The 18,030-nt window shown below is 42.5% G+C and overlaps 2 protein-coding genes across 2 annotated transcripts in view; both read right to left on the minus strand.

The window, feature by feature from the left end:
• Window positions 1-1,398, minus strand: part of LOC309357117 (kinesin-like protein KIF19) — a 36,581-nt gene extending 35,183 nt beyond the window's left edge. The window contains exon 1 of the mRNA XM_081889103.1: window positions 1,162-1,398. Coding sequence (XP_081745229.1) covers window positions 1,162-1,287 — 126 coding nt within the window. The 5' untranslated portion in view covers window positions 1,288-1,398. The remainder of the gene's footprint in view (window positions 1-1,161) is intronic.
• Window positions 1,399-2,987: 1,589 nt separating this feature from the next.
• On the minus strand, window positions 2,988-17,333 carry EIF3B (eukaryotic translation initiation factor 3 subunit B). Its single transcript, XM_081889205.1, has 18 exons — window positions 17,133-17,333; window positions 15,257-15,376; window positions 15,116-15,173; window positions 14,343-14,471; window positions 13,837-13,994; window positions 11,834-11,965; window positions 11,660-11,726; window positions 10,950-10,996; window positions 10,525-10,735; window positions 9,474-9,546; window positions 7,577-7,699; window positions 7,089-7,167; window positions 6,554-6,692; window positions 5,908-6,033; window positions 4,771-4,848; window positions 4,136-4,244; window positions 3,680-3,796; window positions 2,988-3,581 (listed from the first exon to the last, which is right to left on the minus strand). Exons 2-17 carry the CDS (start codon window positions 15,355-15,357, stop codon window positions 3,693-3,695), a joined length of 1,734 nt encoding a protein of 577 aa, XP_081745331.1. The 5' UTR covers window positions 15,358-15,376; window positions 17,133-17,333; the 3' UTR covers window positions 2,988-3,581; window positions 3,680-3,692.
• Window positions 17,334-18,030: the final 697 nt, after the last annotated feature.

An 18,030-nucleotide genomic window follows, 5' to 3' on the forward strand; every position in this document is an offset into this window, starting at 1 on the left:
TCTCTGCAGAAGGATCTCTTGAATTTGGGGATGGGACAGATCTTCCAATCCTATGAGCTCTACAAGAGCTGTTGGGTCAGTGGTAGAGAATCTTGGTATACCTGCAGATGATCCCAGGTCCAGTCCCCGGAATCACCAAGTGGGGCTAGGAATTTGCTTGAGTTCCTAGAGAGCTGCTGCCAGGCAGTGTAAGGAATACTGAACAAGATGGACCAAGGCAGCTTCTTACAAGACCAAAACACCTGGAAGGCTGGAGAGAGCCAGTGTGGTGTACTAGTTAAGGATGTTGGATTAGGATCTAGGAGACCAGGGTTCAAATCCCCACTTGGGCACAAAACTCACCAGGCATGACCGTGGAACAGTCACAGCCTCTCAGCCTAACCTACCTCACAGGGTTGTTGTGAAGATAAAATGGGGAGATAGAGAACCATGTACTCCACTTTGACTTCTATGGAGGAGAAAAGATGGAATATAAATGCAACAAATAGAAGTCTGCTCTCGAACCAATCGAAGATTTCTCCGTTCCCTCTCTTTCACCCAAAGAATTGTACATCACTTATTTACATACATTTAAAAAGCAGTGACATCACTTTGCCAACAAAGGTCCGTATAGTTAAAGCTATGATTTTCCCAGTAGTGATGTATGGAAGTGAGAGCTGGACCATAAAGAAGGCTGATCGCTAAAAATTGATGCTTTTGAATTCTGGTGCTGGAGGAGACTCTTGAGAGTCCCATGGACTGCAAGAAGATCAAACCTCTCCATTCTGAAGGAAATCAGCCCTGAGTGCTTACTGGAAGGACAGATCCTGAAGCTGAGGCTCCAGTACTTTGGCCACCTAATGAGAAGAGAAGACTCCCTGGAAAAGACCCTGATGTTGGGAAAGATGGAGGGCACAAGAAGAAGGGGACGACAGAGGACGAGATGGTTTGACAGTGTTCTCGAAGCTACAAACATGAGTCTGACCAAACTGCGGGAGGCAGTGGAAGACAGGAGGGCCTGGCGTGTTCTGGTCCATGGGGTCACGAAGAGTCGGACACGACTAAATAACAAATTACATCTGACTCAGTACAAGGAAACTTCTTAAATTCCCATCTTTTTTTCTAAAAAGAGAGATCTAAAGGGGCCGAGTTGCAAAAGCTGCTGTTGCTGCCAAGACTCACCACCAACTGCTCCTCTGCCCTCAAATCCTTCATGGTAGCTGAGCTGGGGGTGTTTGTAGCAGTAGCAGAACCCCTGGCAACCCTCCTCTCTGCAGGGCTGGGCGATCTGGGTGATGAGATACCCATCGCGTCAACCAAAGAGACTCACTCAGAGCAACTCACAAAGGCAGTCGCTCTGCTGGCTTGGCACAGCTTAGGGCTGCCAGGTGAAAAAGCTACCATTTCCCCACGGGTAGCAGGTGGTGACATCAATGGAGTGGAGGGAGTAGAAACAGAAGGTGCACACAGCTGCCGGAGAGAGAAGCAGCAGCCGGCAGAGATTGAGATTCACAATTGCATTCCACTTTCCCATTTGAATTCAGGGCGATATATGCGGCCCTATTTTTATCCTTGTCACAACCACCCTATGCAAAAAGGTTCAATTAGAAGAATGCGACTTCATGGAACACTATGTTTACATCAGAATGTGTCATTTCCCCCCCAATCCACTGGTGACAAATATGCTTATTCAGAAGTCTTGACTATATAAAACTGGTGCTCAGAAAGCAAAATGGGAAACTAAGTTATTACTTCTCCCAAATCACATCATAGGAGTAAATTGGGGCCTTGAGTTCCTGCATGTTTTTGTCAAGTTAGGCAGCTCATTTAGGAAGTGGAAATGTGTACCATTAAAAGCTACCAGATTTTGGGTGGGGTGGGGGAAAGAGATGGCTTCGGGTCACCTCTTATGTCATTTACAGCCTTATTTCTTCCATGGAAATCAATCTTCCATAAAGCTATTCAAAGGCTTATTAACAAACCTGCTTGGCATTGTTGCACTAGATTTTTAATGTCTCCGAGTAATCCCAATTTGTAAGCAAAATGTGCTACCTTCTTTGGAGTGCAGACAAAGGAACGGCATGTTTTAATGTCACCCTGCTCCCTGAAATATATCTTGATGTAGACAAGTGCAGAATGCTGTACTATCCATTTACCTTTCTTGAAATATGTGGATCAGTGCCAAGATTACTGCACTGTCACCAACTTCAAAGCTGTTTGTGCAGCAGAAGGAATTCTATATCATTACCTATTATAATGCCACAATGTGTTTGATATATTGGAGGTCAACCACCTTTTAGTTTCCAATGGAAGATGCTCCTTTATGGTTCAAGAGTTCCTCTTTTCCATTTACTACTACAAGGCACTGGGCTCTGACCTGCCTCTCTCTACCTGGCCCAGGATGGGGCCTGACAGGCTTCACAAGAACTGCTGCTGGGGTATTTTGGGAGTTTTGTCGGGAGTTTTTGCTGTTACTGATAATTTTTTGCAACTTTATTTTTATGTGGAAATTGTTCAGTTTGGTTATGTAATTTTTGATGTGTTTTGTTTATTCTTATGACTACTTTGCTGTTTGTAACTATGTAAATCTTTTCGTATTGTAAGCCGCCTTGAGCACTGTTTTAACTGTGGAAAGGCAGCATACAAATAAAATGACGACGATGATGCTCAGATGGAGCTGATCTTAGCAGCTCTTAAGTACAGCTTTGCCTTCCTCTTCAAAGTAGGCAACAAATGGCCCCCTACATTGGTCTAATACTCAAACGGCACTTTTGTTTTGGGGTTTTTTTTAATAGACTCAAGCTGTTTGCAAATAAAACCCCCAGTGCATCTGATTTTGTTGCTGCAGAGACCATGTACCTTGAGAATATGTATCTGTAACTCACTTATTGGTGGTCGGGCATGGAGGAAGCATATAAAATCAAATGAATGCAAATTCAATTTGCAGATAGCAAGATGTTACTTGCTACAGGCAAACGTCACATGAATGAGTTTGAAAGTGAGAAAGCTTCATATAACACAGCCCTCTTTATTAAGCATACAGGTTTGCTTTATTTCCAATGTTCAACCTGGGAGAGCTCCAGTCACAATCTGAATGGAGGAGGGTAGAGCCCACTGTAGTGCTGCTTCCGCAAATTAAAGCACATAGTATGAAGTACAGTTTTTTCGGTGATCTTCCCCAACATGAAACCAACTTCCACCTGTGCGGTTTGGGCACAGGAGCAGTCTTCAGCAAACAGAAGCATTGTGAGTTTGTGGCAAGACACTGAAAGTTGCGCCAAGGCTGCAGTTGTAAGGGCCACAGTTCCAAGTTGCTCAGCTGAGAGCAGCACTGCTGGAGTGTCAAGCAGCAAATACTGGTGGTAGATTTTTTTCAAAATTAAACTAAACCCTCCCCCAATAAAGGATAAAAATTTAAAAGCAGTGCCTTTCGAGTGACCCCACGGTAGGCAGTGGGGACTAGAAGGCACTACAATGTGTCAGAATGAATGAATCCTGCGCATTCACCCTCCAGAGAGAGAATATGGATTTTTAAAAAGTCCAAAGTTGTGTAGACCTTCTGGAAATGAACAAATCCCTCCTCAGTACGAGATATGGTGGTGCTGCAAAGGAAGGAGAAGGTGGTAACTCTCAGTCTCCAGGATTTCAACAAAGCTTCCCCTCCCTACCACCCCAAGTACACAATGTGAATGGGTTTTACCACGGCTTTCGGACTACTCTGGCTCTGCAACTGTAATAATTTCTTCATTGATAAAAAATTCAACAGTTTCCTCCTCCCAGTCATCCACATTGCTGTCCAGCTCATCTGTGTCCACTCCTGTAAAGAGAGAAAAAGTATTAGACCTGGATGATTTCAGGGCAGCATTATGCTGGCTCCATAATTAAACAGAATCTTAGCTGCGTTAGAGCAGAGCTACAGCTGCCATCTCATTCAAACCAACTAGTTCTGCCACATATCAACTTCTTTGTTAATTATTTTGCTTATCATTTATTTTGTTAAGGTAAGCCCAACACTATTTCAGTAACAGTTTTGCCAATATTTTTCCCTAACAGAGACTTGCCTTCATGTGGCTGCTGAGTTCACTGCAGCTTACTCTCCGGTAAGCATGCACAGGATTGCAGCCTAAGACAAGGAATGCTTGGAAAGCCAACTCACCTCCGCGGAGCTCCAACCGCTCATTCCTTTGCTCCATGTACAGCTCTTGTGCCATCTTGCGGTATTTTTTGAACTCCTCCATCATTGTTCGCCTTCTATCTACCAGTTCCTACAGAAAACAAGAGGTTGCTATAAAACCTTCAATCAAAATGCAGCTAGAAACCTCCCCAGGAGTAATCAAAATGGGGAGAGAAGCTGGACTTTCCAAGGCTTTGATCCCAAACATGCTTACTTAAAATTACCAAAGAGACTTATTTCCATGTAAATATGGGAAGGACTGGGGTGACAAAATACCTTTCACTAGTGCAAACAGACTGCTTCATTTTGTGAAATTCATTGCAGCAAGATCTGGGTCATATGATGCCACAAGGAGGAAAAGGCATTTACAGACATTTCCCCACACTGAATACTGCTAAAGGTTCCATATTCTCCAGCAGAAGAATTAAGAGTTCTCATTTACTGACTTCCCTGCTCCAATATTGCAGTGTGCTCCAACCTCCCTGCCCCAGCACTCCCTTACTGTACAATGTTCCTGCCAGAAGCAGCTTTGGAAAATGAATCCAAGGGTTCTAGATCTGGAAATAGGTGTGTCTGGACTCAAAACCAAAGCACCAAGATATCAAAAGGTAGCTTACCTTTGAGGCTTTAGACTGGCTCAGACGATCCTTCTGTTCAAATATTTTGGAGTATCTCTTCAGATCTTTCTTGATTTGCTGTTTCAGGAAACAAGTGTTACATATTGTATTTTTAAATGATTTTATGTTATACTGAGCAAATCTGCCATTTCATATAGCCCCAGCATATTTTGAGAAGAAAAAGTGAACTAAGCAGGATGTCAAATACATGCCTTTCGAATACCGTGCACAGGATACTACAGCAATCCATCAGACATACTTAGTTCTACAGTGGTATTCCACTTAGTTTTACTCAATGGTAGACTCAATGAAACTAATGAACATAACTAATTTAAGTTTATTCATTTCAATGGGTCTGAGTAAAAGGTAGTTGACTACGACCCAATATTTTACTACTGCAGAGTATGGACCTCCTTGGTGATTTGCAAAGCCTTCCACGAGTAGCAAGAGAGCATTATGGCCCCAAGTCTTTCTCTGGCTTGGATAATTCCCCAAACACTTCCAAATCTCCTCCCCCAAGCCACATACTTGTAAGCTGCTCTGGGAGCAAGTATCCCTTCTCCAGCAGCCCCAGACAACAGCAGATGAGAAATACTTTTTCCCAAGACTACTTAATGTTGGTAAAAAGTACACTTCCTAAGAGCTGTAGGCAGCACACCAGGAATCAGAATGGGGCTGGATCAACAAATGTCATGCTCCCAATGTAATCAGGAGAATGAGGCCCAGTTCAGTGGGAAAGGGATAAACTCAGCTGGGCTTGCTGGAGGCAATTGCAAATTGGGGGAGTGGTTTGTGGACATGGCAATCTGCTAGGTTAAGCCACTGACCCATGTAGTGCAATACTGACTACTTTGACTGGCAGCAGGTCTCCAGTATCTCAGAGATGTTCTTCATCACCTACCACCTGAACATTTAACTGGAGATGTCAGGGATTGAACTTGAGATCAGAAACACATAAAGTATATGATCTAATGCTGACCTATGTCTCTTCCTTATCCCCAGCTTGTGGTGAGCTTCAACTGTTGTCTGTGTTATAATTCCCGAAGCATTAGAGCTGTTTTCCTAATACCAAGCTTCCTTCTCTTATTATCAAACCAAAAAGTTACACCAAACCTCCCACCGCAAAGGACACCATACCTTTATTTGATCCTGGGTGAGCAACGTAGGTGGCCTGGGTCTCCAAAGTAACTGGCAGAACCGGTCTTTATTATTCTTCTGTAGGAGGCGACCCTGGAAAGTCCACAGCCAATAGGCATTGTCCACCTAGAAAGAGAGTTCAGTGAAGTTGTGTCACATGCGGTGCAGCATTCTTCGCACCCAGCCGCTCACTTTGCAGTCCTAAAAAGCTGAAAGCGTTGAAATTCCCTTCTGTGGTGTTGTGAAAGGATTTCTAATGACCATTAACTGATGCCTTAACTTGTATATGGCAAATGTTTACTATAAAGATCTGAATTACATATAAACAAGGTACCAACACAGAAAGCCAGGCACCAGAGTAACTAAAGTATCTCACTGTTTGAGGAGAACACATTAAGTAGTTGAGTACACATTGGAAGCCCCACAATTATCTCCTCCCCTTTACCCAAGCCTCTTCTACAATTAAGAGCAGAACCAATGCACCAAGCCTACCAAGGCATGAGAATGACAAGAAGAAATAATGAGCATTGCTATTAATGATGATATTAATAGGTAAAAGGTATCCAAGCTAAAACAAATACAACACAAGACCTCTTAACAGGCTCAAGATGGATAAGGGTAAGGGGTGGGGAAGTATTGATAATACCTTGTGACTCCACCAAGAGACAGAAGTCACCAAATAGCGGCCTGTGGGGTCCCATTCAACATCTGAGGCTGTGTAGTGCTCAGCAATGTTCATCATGGTGCAGTCAGATGTATCAACGAAAGCTAAGGCACCATTCATGCTGCATAGAAAAATAATTAGAATATTTTATATATTACATGCAGGCAACTTTTAAGCTGTGAAACAATCGAACAAACATTTCTTTGGAAACTGGGTATGAATCAGGTGCCATCATCTAAAAGCTGAGAAGTTGGATATGAAACAGTCTTCATAAAGTCCTTTGTCTGGGAGAGGGCACAAGTTTCCTTTATATTAAGGTAAACTAACCTGCCGATCACTCTTACTCTGTAGGATGAAATAAAACTCTGCAGAACCATTTCAAATTAAACAGAGCTCTGTGTGGTTTTTGCTCCAGTGGACCAAGATGGCACCCTCTAAGGAACCTGTTTTAAGAACCAACTTTTTTTTAAAAAAGCTTCTGTTACTCAAGATATGCTTGCCAAGAAACAGTACTCACCTCCTGAGACCAGCCAACACCACAAATTGCCCTTGAGGACTCCAGAATATCGTGTTTGCCTGCTGCTTGTCAAACATTTCTGAAATAAGATTTAAATACATGAGACGAATATCCTTGCTTTATAAGGTTGATATTATGCCTTTGTAATAAAGATTTTAGCCTTACAAAACAAAGTAATCAAAATCTTCATGCCCCCGTTAATGCTGCCTCCTGAGTGTTGACAAGACCAGGAATAACTAGGATACACAATCTCATTCATATAAGAAGCCTCACTTAGCATCAATAAGCTTTTACAGCAAATCTGCAGTCACAAAAATGACCGAGTGCTGCATTATCCAAATTTCAATAGTTGAGAAATCCAAGAGGTCTTGCAAGACAAAGATATTTGGCCAAAATGAAGTTCAAATGAATTTTAAAACAGATTGTAACAACACACACAGAGCTCCTCAAACTCCAAGCCCATGCACAGCCTCTTGAATTCTACTTACTAATGAGCTCTATTTTCCCATTGTTTTTCACATGGTAGAAAGAGCAGGATATTCGTGGCGGCTCTCCATGCAACACAGCAAACTTGCTTCCATTTGGCTCCCAAGCAAACGCTATGATGCTTTCTGCAAGAGAGGAAGACCTACATTAAACCTGTAAAATTAGCCAAATCCCCTCTGAAAAGGCTTCTAATTCATGCGGGTCTCCTAGACATTCAAAATGCTGCTGTCCAGCAGCATTCCTGATCAGGCTGGTAGTCTCTGGGATATTTTCAGAGGACTCTAAAATGATAATCACGGGAGAGTTCAATATCCATGCGGAGGCTGCTCTTGGGCCAGCTACAGAATTCAGACTCCATGACAAACACGGGTCTCTTTCAGATGGTCTTTGGTCCAACACACGAGTCACGGCACTCTCTTGATGTGTCTTTACCCCAAGTGATATGAGGGATGGACTGAAGATGGGCGAACACAATGCACTTCCTTGTGATGGTCAGACCATTATCAGGTTAAGTTTTGACTGGGGGTGGCAGGTCCCCACTGCAGGAGGGCCATGTGGATGGCGCACCCTCTAGACTGATGGAACCAGATGTGTTTCTCAATGCTCTGGGGGATTTTCCAGCGGAGAAAGCTGGTGATCCTGCCTACCTATAAAATGGCGACATGAAATGCAAAGTTGCCATGATCACTCATGAGCAGGCATGGGCAAACTCAGCACTCCAGGTGTTTTGGGGCTACAACTCCCATCACCCCTAGCTAACAGGACCAGTGGTCAGGGATGATGGGAATTGTAGTCCCAAAACATCTGGAGGGCCGAGTTTGCCTATGCCTGCTCATGAGCATCCTCTCTGGTGTTGTAGAGCCTGAACAGCTCCTTGGTACTCTGAAGAATGTTGGACTGTGAAACAGGCCAGAGGAAGACTGGAGCGCAGATGGTGCAAATCTCGCTCTGAAGCTGACCCAACACCGGTAAGAACACATAACCGTGCCTACCATGTGGCAGTGTGGTCTCGCATTGCATCCCCTAGAGTGGAGGGACCTCTAGAACTTTCTAAGACCCATCATGACCAATTGGCTGCACGCTTGAGAAGAGCCTCAACTTTGGAGTGATCTTGACTCCGCACCTGTTGCAGCTCTGCTTGATAGTGTCATTATCGGGGGTGTTTTGTGGGATCAGTTTCACCTTATGCAATCAGCTGATGTGGCAAGCTGCTGGCGGCAATGCGCACCACCCCATTTCCCCTCAACTGTAGTCACTCTTGGCTTATCAAATCTAGTCCAGGAGGGCTGACTGGTTAGGTCCAGAGTGTGGTTAAAGCTTCACTGCATGAGGGGATGGTCCCTGCTGCATTGAAAGAGGCGGTGGTGTGGCTGCTCGTAAGGAAACTGGTTCTGGACCCTTTTGGATTGGAACAACTATCAACCACTTGCAAATACCCCCTTTGGGAAAAGGTGGTGAAGAGGGCTGTGGTGGGGCAGCTGCAAGCATTATTGGGAAGGCACATATCATTTAGATCCATTCGAATCTGGGTTCACCCCTTGGTCGCCCTGATGGATGACCTTTGCAAAGAGCAGGATGGGGCAGTGTGACCTTGCTCCTGCTTCTTGATTTCTCGTAGGCATTTGATGCCATCAACCATGGTAGTCTCCTGGACTGCCTCCAGGAAAAGGGAACTGCAGGCACTGTGGTTCTGATCCTAGAACAGTGGTTCTGATCCTAGCTTCAGGACTGAGTCCAGAGAGTAGCATTGGAAGAATACATTTCAGCACCCTGGTGGCTACATTATGTGGTGTTTCACTTCTGTTATATTTCATATACTATAAACTCTAAATTAGATATACACTGAAGGACAAAAAGTACTGCATAGAGAGCTAAAGCTGTGTGAAATGTATCCTTTACCTTTCATTTCTACCACATCAACAGGAACCTGCTTCTCTCTCATGCGGAAGATTTCGAAGTTGGTCACTACACCCTGCAGGGGGGGGAGAAAAAAGGTGATGTGGGCATGTCATCTACTCAGGTAGGGACTTGAGATGATGTGCATTTAATACAAAGCAGAAGTAGCTGGCCTGCTGCTGTTTGGATCTGAGTGTTTAGGGTGCCTAAAATCTCATAACTTAGAGCAAGATGCACTACTGTTATTTAATACGATGTGTCTTGCAGCACTTTAGAATTAGTGCAGCAAAGAAGAACCAAAGCAAGGCTAGCCTTCCAGACACTGTTATCTATTCTCTTCTACAAGGCTGAACTGCAAAGTATTCAACTGAAATACATATTAGACAAGGCTATTATGGAGTAAACTAGTCAGAGTAAGATACCGCCATCTCCAGGCACACATGACATCAACTATGAAGAATGGAACTATTTGCACTCAGGAGGGGGGTAGGGACACACAGGAGACTGTGTGGAAAACAGGTCCATGCCTGATGGGATAGCTTCATTTTAATCTCAACCCCTGTAATTGTAAACATGAGTCATTTTCTATTCAGGAGGTTTTATAGCAGCATGTGAACTATCTATATTTAGAATAAAATTATTGGATTCTTTAATATGTTCTCTGGTAATCCTTGCAGTTCTGCAGCAAACGTGTGCTAAGAGTTCATTAAAAAGCTTTCGCCCAGTGCAGGAACTGGCAGTCCGTAGTTAAAGAGCAATGGGGCTTACACAGAGTGCAAACAGAAAGGAGGGAATAGACAGAAACACAAACCATGCAACTTATATGAGGAGATCAGGCACCATGAAGCTGTTGCAGGTGGAGGAATAATAATAATAATAATAATAATAATAATAATAATAATAATAATAAATTATTTACACCCAGCCATTCTTTGAGCAAGAATGCTTCAATCAAAAACAGAAAAGGCTTTCAAGTGTTCTCTTAGCTTTGATAATATAAAAGTTGGGATTTCAAAATCAGAGAGTTCTGTATTGAACCTTAGGTGCCACGTACCTGGGTGCCTTTGGGGGTCCTGTCTACTTTCACACAGAGATAATCCCCATTCTTTTGCCAATGTAGCTTGCAGTCCACCACATTGAAGAGATTCCGCACTCTGATTTCCTGTCTGGAGGGCAGCTGCATCAACGTCACCCTTGCTGGTATATCTTTGTCTTCAGGCACCCAAAAAGCAATTATGTTGCCACCTGGAGACCAGGAGAAGTCTCTGAGGGATGGTAAACAGAACATGCAACCATTTAGTTTAAGGCACATTTTTAAAATAAAAAACCCATACATCACATGAGCCAAATGAAATCTATTTCTCACACTTTGGAAAAGGAGAGGGAGCCACCGTGAGGAGGACAATGATATATCGAAGGTAAAAATAACAGTAGCAGCAGTAGCAGCAAGGAGAGTAAGATCTAAAGAAAAATACTCACTTGATCCCATTGATTTTTAAACTTTTCTTGTCCAACAGACCCATTGACTAGAAAGAGAGAACATAAAGTCAAAATTGATTCTAGTACACACCTATCTATCTCAATTTAAGTTTATAACATTTTTGTTAAAGTTTATACTCTACTTCTCTGCCTAAGAGAGCCCCCCAATGTGATGTAAAACAAAGCATAAAAACATTGTGAAACTATAAACATAACAATCAACGAAGAAGAAAATAACATCTTAACATAAACACAAGCACAAGAAACAGAAATGGGGAATCACTTTAATACTTAAGACATGTAAAAAAACCAAAAGCCTTAAATGGTCTTTATTGGACATAAAAGGGCCAATACACCTTTTCCTCACTTTTGTTGGGGAAAGAATACTATGAACAAACAGTATTTCAAAAAGCTTAACAGACAGCTACAAGAAGGCTATTCCACAAGTAATTGTGGTGGTTTCTGGAGGTTTTGTGTGTGAGAGAAAATGCAATCTCTGTCCAACATTTGAAGCCAAACTAGCAACATCTTTTACGTTGCATTAGTGGTGATGTGCAAACACTGCAGTCAGAATAGGTATGGGATGAATGCTTGCACATCGCCCACTAAGTTTATATTCTTATTAGCGGTATACCTTTTGGCACATTTTGACTGCGAATAGGCATGTTACAGAATCTATCATATTACATCAGAAAGGAAGGAAGACTTACAGGTGTTTCATAGATGCTAAGAGTGTCAGATGTCATCCGAGCAAAGAATTTACCATCATGACTCCACCTAAGCAAAGAATTTCAAGAAATCGGATATGTTTCTCTTTCCCATTACAAAACCATGTTTGTTTGTTTTTTTAAAAAAGCAATTTGTTAACCATCTGCCCAACCTACTTAAAAATGGGCCAGTGGGCTGAGCTTTCACAGTGGAATCCGCGCTTCTTCTGTCCAGTTAGGGTATCCCAGATAATGATCGCTTGAGGGTCATCCTGGGTGTCCATTAGAGGGCTGAAGGTGACCAGGTACCTTCACAAAGAAGAACAGATCAATTATACAAACATAAAAGCTGTGGTCTTATGTCAAGTTTAAACATTTGAGTTGCTTTGAAATTCATCAGAGGGGCATGTTTTATCTTTCTTAGTTTCTGTTCCCAGGAATACAACTTCACAGGGGGAAAGCATACTTTCAAAACTGCAATGCTTAGTAGACGTTTTGTAAGACAGCAAAGCACATCTTGATGTATGGTGAAGAATCAAGCAGGTTTTTTCCATTAAAATGCAGATTTTGTGTTTTACATGGTGCACCCAAGATACTGTATTCTTGATGCCAGGGCCTTGTCACTCAAGCAGTACTCAACTTTGCCAAATTCTAGAATTAAAGTAACAAAACACTGGTCAGTTTCATAACAGCTATTTAGAGTTCCTTGGACTGCAGAAAAGCAGGCAATAGAATGACAAGTGAGTGAATGGCAGAGCCCTCAAAAACATCAGCATCTAACATCCTGTTTCCCCCTTTTAAGGTTTATGCATTAATCATATGTGGTATGATAGTGGTTTGTAGCACAAAGGCTCCAAATATAACATTCCCAACAGCTTCAACCCTTCAGCAAACAAATGTGAGAGATTCAACACAAACCACAACACAAATGTCTGTGACCAATTATGTTCTCAACTCAAAGCCAACAAAAGGCAGGAAGTCTTAGCTAGTTCAAGGAACTGAAGAGGCAACCAAGAGTTTGGGTGGGGGTACAACTGAGCTTTCCAAACTTTTCACGTTGGCAACATACTTTTTGGAAATGCAACTTTTTGCAACACAGTAATTCACTTTTCCTAGCAAACTGGAGGTTAAACTAGCCCCTTTCCAGCCCCAGGAGGAGAGTGGGGAGCATTCACACAACACACAGTTTGGAGAGCTCTGCACTACACTATCAACTATGACAGGTCTTGGAAGCTGCTTCCAGACCACTTGGAATTCTCATTAGAACAAGAGTTGCACTCTCTAAATGGCAGAACTGTTTTGAATCATGCTATATACAAGACCTAGCTAGAAAGAAAAACAGACAAATACAGAGAGAGAGAGAGAGAGAGAGAGAGAGAGAAAATTGGGAGCAAAAGGCCTTGAAGAGTCCCTGCCACTCCAGGAGCCAGGAATGTATGTAGAAAAGAGGTAGAAGACAAGGGTGAGCCATAACACCTTCCCTTCTGTGCTAGGAGGCCGAGTGGGAAGCTTCCTGTGTGACAGGGGGCCCTCACTCAACAACTTTTCCCCCAAACTATTTCACACAAGCTATGCCAAGAAAGCATGAGTATGAGAACCTTCAGCACAAGAAAAAAATAGCCGCAGTTTGATATTTCATACCCTGCAAATTCTGCTAGCTGAAAATCTACAAACTTATTAATAAATTTAGCCAATGTTTCCACCAAGTGGCTATGGAAACTGCTCAGACCTGACTGGTCCTGAATGAAAAGATCTCTTGAAAACTGAGCTGCATGTACAAACAACAACAAACAGATCTAATGTAATCTACTCATACATTAACATATCCTGTACAGAGTCTCCTTTGGCTGTGCCTGTCACCTGAGGGTCTTCTTGAAGGTGTTGCTTCAACTGTGAAATGTTCTTCCCAGAGTGGTTAGCCTCATACGTACTTTATGCTCTTTTCATTTCAGGCAATGTTTTGCACTACTTCCATGATCCTTTAAGTTTTAGTTTAGTGTTTTGTTTGTAGTTGTATGTTGTTTTATTCTATCTTGAAAACCATACCAGGAATATGGTTGAAATGTGGTGTAACAGCCCCCAATAGGTAAATCAATAAATAGAGTGCGTAACTGTAACAGGCAATATATTTTATACACCCGATTCCCACAGTAACACCACCAACTAATTTCATACACTACCTTTCGCAAGGTGAGAAGTCAATGAGTTGCACCCCCTGGTGGCTGAACTTCTGAATCTGCTTGAATTTCTCTCCACCCCACAAAGCAATGCCCCTCATGTGGAATGTAGCCAGATAGGTACCCTTTGGAGACCAGCGTACATAGGTTTCTGTCCATCGCTACAAGGGGGAAAGTGCATAGCATAACCATTTGAATCCTATTTCATTTGCATATTGGTGCACAAAAACGCATCTGGGATTAATCCCTTACTCTGGTGCATGACATCTAACTTCAATCGACCTCTAAATTTATTTGTGGCCCTCAGCATTCTAAAAACAGAAATCTCATATGTGAATATGGTCAACTGGTAGCCATGTAACTGATGTGATTCACTAATGTATTGAATAGCTATTACATTCATTGAATCATATGCTAACTGAATGTTTAGTCACATTATATATTTCCTTTTTACAGACACTGCACAAAAGACTGCTCTCAGTAAAGAGATACTTCCTAGGGACACTCACAGCTCTCTCCTCAATTGTGACAGGATCCTTAACATCATTCCAGTAAATAGAGGTTCTGTCTCCAGATTCAAAGATCACACTGTACTGATCTCTACAATCTGGGTCCTCCAACCAGTAGCGCAAATTCCCCTGGAAAAGTCAAAAGGAAAACAGTTTAAGAAGATAGGACCTATAAAAAAAAATACTATTTGGTCTTTATTTGAGACAGGGTTAATAACGATGGAAAAGCTAATATAAAAGCTCAACTTGCTGGACACAACATTTCCTGAGTATTATACTGAATTTGTGAAATTTGGAGAACATCCAGATCTGAATTCTGACACACTTAGGGGCTTTGTGAACTTCCCATGGTTCCAAGACACAACAGTGAAAGCCAAAATTCACCATATTCATCTGCATTTGTTGAAAGACATAAAACTGCAGACGTTCACTGTAACACGGGCAAATGTTATATCAGGATCATTGACAAAAGTTTGCAAACACTTAACATTTTTACAGGCAAGATTATTTTGCATCTTGCAGTCATATATACAAATATTTATTTTTTAAAAAGAACACTGGGGTGCTCAGATTTTAGTAAGTATCTGATTGCCTGCCACAGTGTATCATTCACATTTCAAGCTGAGCTGTGGGAGTATTCTTTAACAACCTACAGTATTAGGAGTTCATGACCCGCAATGGAGGGATTCCAAGCCTGCGCAGGTACAAACTTAGTATTGCCTCTTGATGGACATAGTGATCTTTAAAGTCTATACATGCATCTGAAAACTCACCAGGTCTTTAAATGGCTGCTTTTCTGGAATTTCCCACTCATCACTGATTGTCATGTATCTGAAAATGTGATTCAGTCAGTTATACTTCTTTGTATTTCAAACAGTCAATCTTTTCTGCTTTTAAGAAATGACGATACTCACTTGTCAAAGTCAGTGAAAAGGTTGACCCTGAAAGTGTGCTGCTTGTCTAGCTTGTAGCCATCTGCATTTTTAATGGCATCTGAAGCATGAGTTGGAGACATGTATTCCAGGAAAATATACCTGCAGTAAAACATCTAGTTAGTTATTGCTGACAACTTAATTTGAAATTGCCCAAAGAGGTGATACATGAAATGAAAGGCCCAATGCTCTGGATTCAGCCGAACCTCAACAGTGACATCAGCCACACTCCAACTCAACGGAATTCAACACCAACTGTTTCCCCAAAGTCATATTTCAGGCTTGTTTATATAATTGTGCCAAATGCTATGTGACACTGTGCAATGAGTGAAAGCTGGGCCTGCAGCTGCTGCCCTCAGAATTATCTCTGTGCAAGAATCCCTCATGCGTGGCATACACCATTTTAAGGGCAGGAGCAAGGTACATTTTTTTTCAATTTGCATTGTCTCAGAGACAATGGCAACAGCTGAAAAATAGAGCTATGGCTCCATATGTTTGCCACATTAGCATATAATGTGCCATCTGGCAAGAGGGGAGACACTAAAGGGGAAATGAATGAGGGGGGAAAGGCTGGTAGATGATTCTGAATGCCAGGCATTTTAATGCACAAGGAAGCAAGATCTCTGGTGCTCTTGATCTGGCGACTAGCGACAGGCAGATTTTTTATCTGCTGGTGGTTCATTTGGAGGGGTGAAACCGCCCTGCAGACCCTGGCTAATCTTAACCTCCCTCCTCTACTTGATAATGTCAGTACTTAATTTACAAAAACTTATTCTTCTACGAAATGTTTGTTTAATTTCACAGAGAACTTACTTTTATCAGGCAACTCCCCATAGATTAATTTCGAAAAGTATTATCTGTCCATGGGTAATGCAATGCCATAGCTACGGGGGGGGGGGCGCCCTAGGTGAAGCCTCCAGAGGGGGTAACTGCGTGTGTTTGTGTGCATGTACGCAAATGTGCGTGGGGGATGCCAAACTGGGTGACCCAGGTGTAATAAAGCTAGTTTCGCCCCTGAGTAATAATTCATAGCATGTGCCCACTGTTGGCAAAACAGTTCTTATACGTTGCAAGTTCATTGAAACTTCAGTCCCATATCTCACTGGAAACCCATAATCATAGAGCAGGGATGTCCAACCAGTAGATCGTGATCTACCCTGGTAGATTCCTGGCTGATCCTGGTAAGTTGCAGGATCCTTATCGTGTACAAAAAGTGGGAAAAGCTAAAAAACTCTGGGTACTTCCCTCCTAAAAAAAAAAGCTCTGCAACTCTGGGCAACCCCCCCCCCCGCTCCTCCACCCTCCAATGTCAATGGGTAGATCACTGCCAGTTTTCTTTTTAAACTAGGAGTAGATCACGGTCTCTTGGGAGTTGGAGATGCCTGTCATAGAGGATCTGACATTTTCATTTTCAGCCACAGTGTTCACTGTGGTGACTGCATCAATAACCTCTGGTAAGTATGACAAGTGACTAACCAGGTTTCCTTTCAAATTGAAGCTGCTGAGGTATGCTGGGGTGTCCTAACAATTGTGTGGCAATCCCCACAGGCTCCTCGGCTAAAGGCTGATTGCCTGTTTGGTAGCGTAGCACCTGGTGTAACTCACCTACCCAAGAAAGCATACCTTCCTTTCCTCACAGGAAAAGTTAGTGACAAGTTTTCTAGGGAGAGGCAGCTTTTCAAGATCTGGCCATGCTGGCGTTCAGGGCACCATCCACCATGTAGTGGCCAAGCTAGTAGTCTCCCTACCTTCCCTTTCCTGCTGGAAAGGTGGGGGTGCACCTCATTGGAGAGGGAAGGATTGGTCAATTAGTTTTTAGGCTGGCTAGCAATGACAGCTAAAAAAGACAGTCACTCACCCTTTAGTCTGCCCATCAGCTTCTGGGTAAAACTCATTGGTAATTTTTCCAAACTTTGAGAAAATCTTGTGGATAACATTTTTCAGTTTCTCGAGTCGGTCTGGTCCAACCTGAGGAACATTATCCACCACAATCACTGAATCAATTCCATCAGCCTCCTGTGGACGTTCTTGCAGAATATCTCCAAGTAATTCTGTGGAAAAGATAAGTATGCGAATGAGAGACACAGCAAAGCCCACAATTTATTTGCAGGATAAAAGAAAACTAATTGGGATATTCTAGGTTTGGTTAGCCATGTGTTTGGTAAAGGCTGAAAGCAGAAGTGCAAACTCCATATTGGAATCAGTCTTCTGTATTTTAACTATAGAAACTAATAGACCTTTAGCATAAGGATCACAGAATTGCAGAGTTGGAAGGGACCTGGAGGTCCCTTCTAGCCCAACTCCCTGCAATGCAGGAATATGCAGCTGACTGAACCTTCAACCTTGGCATTATCACCATCATGCTAACCAACCGAGCTATCCTGCTGCTAGAAACATACTGAGTAAACAAAGTAATTTGTTACATGCTTTTCTAAACTTCATTCTCTACTTTGCTGCGTCAAGAGCTCATTCTCACTGCCTTTTGTATAACAAGGATTTGCTTAGAAGAACAGTCCCCCATCTGTAGACCATCTAGGGGCAAGCTATTCTTCCCAGTGGCTGCCTCTCTCCTTGAAGTCTGCCACTTAAACCAGGACAAGCAGCCACCACAGCACTAAGCTGTTTTTCTTCCACTATCCACATTTTTATGGAGCTTGCAAACTCAATTCTCTATATTCTGATGGGGGGGAAATCTACTGGGGCGGAATGATGCTATTACAAATGTTGGTTGCTATCCTTTCACACCACTACAAAAA

This window comes from Podarcis melisellensis, assembly GCF_964234715.1.
Source record: "Podarcis melisellensis genome assembly, chromosome: 14".
Classification (NCBI taxonomy): Eukaryota; Metazoa; Chordata; class Lepidosauria; order Squamata; family Lacertidae; genus Podarcis; species Podarcis melisellensis.

Excerpts from the sequence above, each read along its gene's own strand:
- EIF3B (XM_081889205.1), bottom strand. The coding sequence starts at position 15,357 with ATGTCTCCAACTCATGCTTCAGATGCCATTAAAAATGCAGATGGCTAC. Across the intron at positions 6,693-7,088 it reads GTGTTGGCTGGTCTCAGGAG|CATGAATGGTGCCTTAGCTT; the intron begins GTGAGTACTGTT and ends TTTTCTATGCAG. Across the intron at positions 6,034-6,553 it reads TCTCTTGGTGGAGTCACAAG|GTGGACAATGCCTATTGGCT; the intron begins GTATTATCAATA and ends CTCTCTTTCTAG.